At 47.8% G+C, this 7,260-nt stretch overlaps 1 protein-coding gene across 1 annotated transcript; it reads left to right on the forward strand.

The window, feature by feature from the left end:
- Window positions 1-714: 714 nt before the first annotated feature.
- On the forward strand, window positions 715-6,884 carry LOC112954633 (tapasin-related protein-like). Its single transcript, XM_026047878.1, has 8 exons — window positions 715-760; window positions 2,263-2,490; window positions 2,773-3,042; window positions 4,949-5,290; window positions 5,455-5,781; window positions 6,419-6,502; window positions 6,749-6,765; window positions 6,870-6,884. Exons 1-8 carry the CDS (start codon window positions 715-717, stop codon window positions 6,882-6,884), a joined length of 1,329 nt encoding a protein of 442 aa, XP_025903663.1.
- The last annotated feature ends 376 nt before the right edge of the window (window positions 6,885-7,260 follow it).

Below are 7,260 nucleotides of genomic sequence, written 5' to 3' on the forward strand. Positions count from 1 at the left end.
TCCGAGGCCCAGGCTGGGTGCTGCAGGGTGACCACGCAGATGCAGCAAACGCACCCAAAGGGGCTATAGGAGACACGGCCTCTGCCAGGGAGCAGCTGCAGCAGGAGCTCGTACCTGCTTTGAGCAGGGAATTTATTGCTGGTTCCTGCAGTCCCCTGCACAGAGACTGTCTCAAGGAGCTTATTCCAGCTCTAAGCAGTTTCACATCCTTTTCCAGACCAAGGACATCAAATGGCAGCAGGCCAAGTGTTTCCTGGGCTTGCTTTGCAGATACCACCCAGGAGAGGAGGCTCAGGACTGTCTCATATCCAGCAGCTGTGAAACGCCCCTGTGCACAGGCAAGCAGGAAGAGCTGGAGTCCTCGCTGGTGAACATGCAGGGTGCAGGCTGAGGCACATAGAGAGGCAAACCTGCTTTTCCCAGCTCAGGAGTCAAAACAGAGCATGCAGGAGAGGTGCCAGGCTGCAAAGTCCCATGAGCACAGCAAGGCACTGGGGCATTCTGCAGAAAGGACTGCAGACAGCAGCAGCACAATAGGAATGAAAATAGTTAACGCAGATAAAACCCATTTCCCTCCCCTTGGCCTGCCCCTCCTGCAAGCTCGGGTGAAATGAAAGCGAAACCTTGGCCTGTCCCTTGTGCAAGCTCGGGTGAAATGAAAGCGAAATCGAGTCCTCAGGGAGCAGGAAGGGTTCCACAAGCTCCTGCGTGGCCATGGGCTGCGGGGCACTCCTGGCCACGGGCTGCCTGCTCTGCCTCGGTAAGTGCCCGGCTGCGGAGCGGGATGCAAAGGCGAGGACACCTTTCCCAGGGACCTCAAGGGCAGAGCTCTCTGAACAGAGGACCTGCCAGCAGCAACCTGCTTGCTCTCGCTCTCACACTTGCCCAGCATGAAATGTATTCATTTGGGGAGTGGAAATAATCAAGATCTTGTTAAAACATCTTAAATGGGCCTCAAAACTGACTTTTAAAACCCTGACTTTCTCAGAACTGAATTAAGCCTGAAGTATTTTTATAAAAGCAACTCACTTTTGCTGCTATTTGGCATTGACACAAAAGGTGACAGTTCAGAAACTGAATCAGTCCAGGTGCGCTTTGCCCAAGAAAGCTGAAACACAGCAAGCTGCGCTGAGGCGCAGGGCTTGCACGCGCTGCAGGGAAGGGTGGACACATCCCACCTGCAGCAGAGCCAGCTTCAGAGGCCTCAATTTGCAGCTGCACTTGCATACACAAAACTGAGCAGATCTTGGCTTTGCATTCATCCTGTGAAACATCACCTTCCCTTCCTCCCCAGATGATTTAACTGCCATCTCCCAGCAGAACATGTGGTTTCTCACCATTGCGCTCTGGCAGCTTTCCCATTGCTAATTGTGTTGTCTGCTTCTGTCAGCTCCAAAAATATCATTAACTAAAAGTAGGTTTTGTTGTGCAGCTCCTGCTGTCGAGTTCAGCATCACAGCAATATTCACATGCTCCTGCCCCTGCACTCACAAGCAGCTCACCATGAAAAATTCTTACTAATATAGACACACCTGTAAATTAGCATTCTTAACATCCTCATAGTATAACCCTTCAGGTTGCATTTAGCCTGTGCTTTAAATTCTGTAGAAAAATACCATCCTTGAAAAGGAATTCAAGGAATTGGCAATACACTTTCTGCTGGGAAGCAACTTGAAATTGTGAATTTTACTCAGTGCCAGTATTTCCACATAACCCCAACACACACACACACACACACACACCCTTACCCATTTGCTTCTTGAGGAAGCTGCAGGGTTTTATCAGCCTGACCTTTAATGTTCTCCTCATTGCCACCAGCCACACAGTAACTTGTAGCTATGCTGAATTTCTACATAATAGCCCCTGAACTTCAGAGAATGATGGTTTCAAAGGGCACGGTATTACCTTAAGATTAATCAGTTTAAGATTAATCAAGCATCTAGTGGCCTCCAGCAAGGTGCAATGCTTCATTCATTGAGCATCTTTCTGTTTTACTCTTCAGATCATTATTCTTCTCTTTCAACTCTAATTTAGCTTTTTTTTTTAATGCAACAGCAACATGCTCCATTTAAGAATTATGATATTTGAGTATAATGTTAAAAGCAAAAAAAATTGCTGTGGGCTACACATCCACACGCACTCCTAACTCGCACAGGGCACTAGCTACGCAATTTCCCCCTCTGTTAGTAAGCTAAGCTTTGAGGGCTTGTAAAAGTAACAGTGACACTTAAAACTTCTGTGTGCATGGCCATTGCCTTTCAGTAATTGCAAAGAACCCCAATGGAATCGCTGTGGCAGGCTCAAGTTTCAGGAGGAGTCAGCAGCTTTCCTGTGTGTTTGAGACAAGCAAAGCCATCCCCCCGTCCAAAGAACTGGAGACCATTAGGCTGAATGCCAGGCTGCTGCTGAGTGGGACCAAACCAGAGGAGGCTCAGAGATCTCGCTCAGAAGATCATCCACAATATAACATCCCCTCATTTGTGGTAGAAGGTGAGTTATTTGCTCAAGTCAAGAGGGCAAGTTCAGCTCCCAATTGATGTGAGAAGTCACAGAGACCTGGAGCAAACAAAAGCCAAGCTCCTGCAAGAAGGGGACAGATCTTGTCCTTGGCACCTCAGGCTGCTCTTTCCCACGTACTCGGAGAACTGGGGAAAACAGAGCCCTCTCCAGCCCTTCCACCGTGAGATGGGGATGGTGTCCTGGCACCAGGACGATGGCTGTGTATATTAAGGTTAACTGCCATCATTACAAGTCTATGCGCATTTTTCGTAGAGTCCTCAGTGGATATTCTTCAGCATACGCACGAGGATATCGACACGCTCGACTGCAGGATCAGCACATATTTCACTACCGACACTCAGATCATCTGGCCTGGGAGAGAAGTCAGAGGCAGCAGTTCAGACTCGTGGTTTATCTGCACCATAGAACACACAGCTGAAAAGCACAGGACTACAGCCTTCCTTATGCAAACCCCCGGAGAAAGGGAGAGCCACAGCCAAGGGCAGCCTACACAGGAAATCGCACAGCAGACTCATGTTTCAGGTAACATTTATTAACGAGGCAATAGTTTGTGTTTCTACAGAATCCCCCTAGAGAGTTTTATGCTATTACACAAATGCAACCATCAAGAACATTGCGACCGCAGTCCAAGAAGTTTGGTGAATAACCAAATTTCAGGTACATTTCGTAAAACTTCACATGCAAGACATTTTCAGAAGGATTAGATAAAAGAACAGCCCTTTCCATCTATGGCAGAATGTTAAAAACTCCTATAGTAGCTTTACATGTTGCAACAGCCATTTTTCCTGCACATACTTAGGTCATAGGTTACCATGAATACAGATCTCAGGATATAACAAAAATAAATGATAAAAAACCTCATGAGATAACAGATAGCTCAAGGTAACTTTCTAACATAGTGTGAGACAAGACACTTTTATTGGAAAACATATGTTCCCCCTTATGTTGAAGATTATGTCTACTTTACATAAACAAGTAACTTCAAAGCAGCTTCTCAAAAGTATAATTGTTTTCTATTTATAAACTTCTGTATCATCATACCCAAAAGCCCTAACAGCAGATACTTGAACCAGCAAAGTTTTAATATACACACATGCATTAAAACTTGCATTAGCTTTCCAGCACAAAGAGTGATTGCACAGTGATTGTATTGAAAATAAGCCCGGAAGCATAAGCTACTATTTTAAGGTTAGGAAGGAGTTTCAAGTAAAGAAACAAGCTGATGGCTGACATACTCAAAACGGCACTAAGTCAGTGTCAGAACAAGAAAACTCACTCTATGTTTCTGTCTGCAAACCAAACTCACATATTACTTGATTCCCATCCTACCAGAAGCTGCTGTTGATCCACAGGAGCACCCGCAGTGCTGGCAGGCAGGTGGAGCACCGGAGGGTGCAGTCACCCCAGTGGTCCCCAGGCTGCTCCCAGGGCTGGGACAGGAGTAGGCGGCTGGTGGCAGCATGAACAGCACGCACTTCCAGAGCTGAGTGCGTCACAGGCACGTGCTACACATCCTATTTTTCCCATTCCCTTGGGCCTACAGCAGCACCCCTCCATCCCAGAAAAAAAAAAAAAAAAAAAAAGCAGAATTTGAACCACTACTCACCACAAAAGCAGGCAATTTGCTGTGAGTTCAGAGCCCTTGCTATATATAAGAGCATAAAACACGGCAGAGCCTCAGCTTGGGAAGCCCAGCAGCTAGAGAAGGAGAGCTCTTTCCAGCACCTTCCATCCAGCAGCATGACTAACTCTGCTGCTGTTGCCCAGCTGTTCCTTATAACCTCCTCACGAGGCTAATTAGGCAATTCAGCTGACGTTGATTGGCCACCCAGCCCATTCAGCTGCTCTTCATTCTTTGCAGCTGGTGGCTGCCCTGCAGCCTGTGCAGGGATCCACATGGACCTCCGTGCTCCTTCCCCACGGGGCTTTAGGGTCACAGTGACTAAAGCAACAGTCAGGAGGTGGGAGGGAACTCCTGCTTCATTACATCTTCTGCTACAATTAAGAATAAGGATCTAACTGTTCCATCTATTACTCTGTCACATCAAATAAGACAAGAACAAAGGTGAATATGGTAGTGCCCAAAAACAGAAGAAAAGTGCTGTTAAAGGTGTTAGGGAATATTAGCCTGCATCCTTCCTTGCACGGCTGGCAGGATGACATCCTCCTCGGAACTTGTAATTTCCCATGGCTATGCGGGAAGGTCTCGGGGCCTGCAGGATGTGCGACTTCATCATTTGCATTGCATGCTGAAATTAGTTGGGGGCAAATTAGCAGCAGAATCACCTTTTTGCTTTGAAGCAGCCCATAACGCTCAGGGCCTGTAGTACAGATTCGCTTCACTAGATGGCAACTTGTGCTCATCTGAATTCCTCTGTGTTGCACAACTGTCCAAGCCCCTCATGGTGCCACGGCCCTTGTCTCACAGCCGTGTTCCTGGTGCACACGGGAGCCTCTGCAGTGCGGTCAGCTCTGTCCAAGGACGTCTTGTTTGACTGTGCCTTCTCCATCGACCACCAAGCAGCTGTGACCGTCCAGTGGATACTGCATCGGAAAGGAGGGCTCCGGAAACTCCTGTTCATTTATAATGGATCTCGTAAAGTGGTGGAACACGCAGCTGACCGAGCAGAGATGTTCCTAGAGGAAATCCCCAACGGGAATGCCTCTCTCTTGCTCAGAAAGGTGGGAATGAGAGATGAAGGAACATACTCTTGCTCAGTGTCAGTGTCGTCTCTTACCTGGGAACAGACAATCCAGCTGCAAATAGAAGGTAATAGGATGGGTTCTGGAGGGCTTGGTGTTTAAGTATGATGGAGAATACTTGAACAAATGAAACATATGAACATGTGAAACCGTATTCAGTTTTGTTCCATGATGAGGATAGACTTTACAAGTTAAGAGAAGTAGTTACTGTAAGAGATCTTCATTCCCCAGAAAAACCCACAGTGTTCGTCAATGCCGACTCCCTGTCCCTGGTGGAAGGAGAGCAGCACAAGCTGATCTGCGACATGAGGAACTTCTACCCGCTCGGTGCCCAGGCCGTGTGGCTGCGGGAGCTGCAGGGCTCCAGGCAGGTCCCAGAAGTGGTGAGGAATGTTTTCTCCAGCAGCCACAGGGAGAGCAGCAACGGCACATACAGCTTCTCCCGATACTTCCTGCTCACGGCCTCGCTGAGGGACAACGGGCACGTGTACACGTGCCGTGTGGAACACCAGAGCCTGCAGACCCCCATCAGGAGAAGCATCATTGTGAAAGTGAGAGGTATCGCTCGCCTGGGACGCTTCACCCACAGGAGCTTCCCGCTCATCTCTCCCCTTTCTGTCTTTTCCTTCTCACTCCTGTCCCTTCCCCGCACCCGCCATGCAGCATGGTTTGTGACCAAATGTCCGTTCATCAGGGAAGCCACTTCCCAGAAAGTTCTGCCCCATAATTAACATTTTTCTCCATAAGGAATAAGAATCTTTTTTGAACTGTCTAGCAGATACCCTTGGCAAAATGCATAGAATTCCCTGAACAATATGCATGAAATATGTTGTGTTTTTGTCTTGGGCACCCTAGGATATAATCTGTACAGAGAAGGTTCAATCCATACATCACTTCAGTTAACAAATATTAATGGAAATCTTGGGCTGTGGCATTTGGGATGAATCAGAATTCAGCTTTTAATTCAATCGTTGGGTCAGCCAATTCTGATAAAAGGTCTTGCCATGCTGCTGTGGTTTCAGGGTTATTGAGTATCAGTTGGAGGTTGCTCATGTTTTATCCCCGTGCATTAGAGTTTTATGATGTGCTACTGCAGTATATCTTTTTCAAGAGTACGGATAACAACTAGTGCCAGGCCTCGGACCGCACAGACTTTGCTTGTCTCTCCCATTGTTTTCCTTTTGTTCACGGACAGAAGGAACCTCCCTCGTCTGGCTGCTGCTCGTCCTCCTGGGCCTCTCCGTGTGCCTTGCTGTGCTGCTGCGCTACCTTCACAGAGGTAAGAGGTTTGGGTGCACAGAGCCAGGCTTGGGCTTTGGGAAGGAAGGGGGTGGTGGGTGGTGGTGGTTCTGTGCTGCAGGCAGGATGAATTAACAGAGCTACAGCAATCTGTAGAGCGCCCATTCACTAGCTGAGACCGTTCCGCAAGGCCGAGTGTAGCTGAACAGTTTGATTAGGGCTGGGAGGTGGAACCTGTGGTTCATCCTTCTTTTACTCACACTGTTTTTTCTTTTCTTCGCCCCAGTAAGGAGCACTGCTAAGGTAGGTGTGTTTTGTGTTCCCCCTTTCTTATCACAAACACCCATGACCTTCCCATGATTTCCATTTTACGCTTTGCTGATGCATTTCTCTGTTTCACCCTGCAGCACAAACCTTATTAGCCTCGGGACCTTTCATGCCAGGCAGGTAAGGAGCAAAGCTGGGGGACAGTGTGGCCACGAGGCTTGTTTTAAACAGCCGTGTGGAGGAAGGAGGCCGTGCAAGGGAGAGGGCCAGGTGAGCCCAGGTCTTACTGTCGAGCAGACAGCCCAGGGGAGAAGAAACGGGAAAGCACCTGCAGCACCTAGGGGACCTGTCGTGGATTCCCTTCTTGCAGGAAAAGCTGTAATGAGTGCTCTATTGTCCCAGCAACCAAAATCAATCAACCACAAAACACAAATTTGTTCATTTTAATTTTGTTCTTCCCATTTATTCTGCTCTACTTGAGGTTAAAAGGGGAAAAGACTGGTTTTCTAACCAAATGAGAAAAAAAGAGTG

Source organism: Nothoprocta perdicaria, unplaced genomic scaffold (assembly GCF_003342845.1).
Source record: "Nothoprocta perdicaria isolate Ctin4 unplaced genomic scaffold, notPer1 scaffold_50, whole genome shotgun sequence".
Classification (NCBI taxonomy): Eukaryota; Metazoa; Chordata; class Aves; order Tinamiformes; family Tinamidae; genus Nothoprocta; species Nothoprocta perdicaria.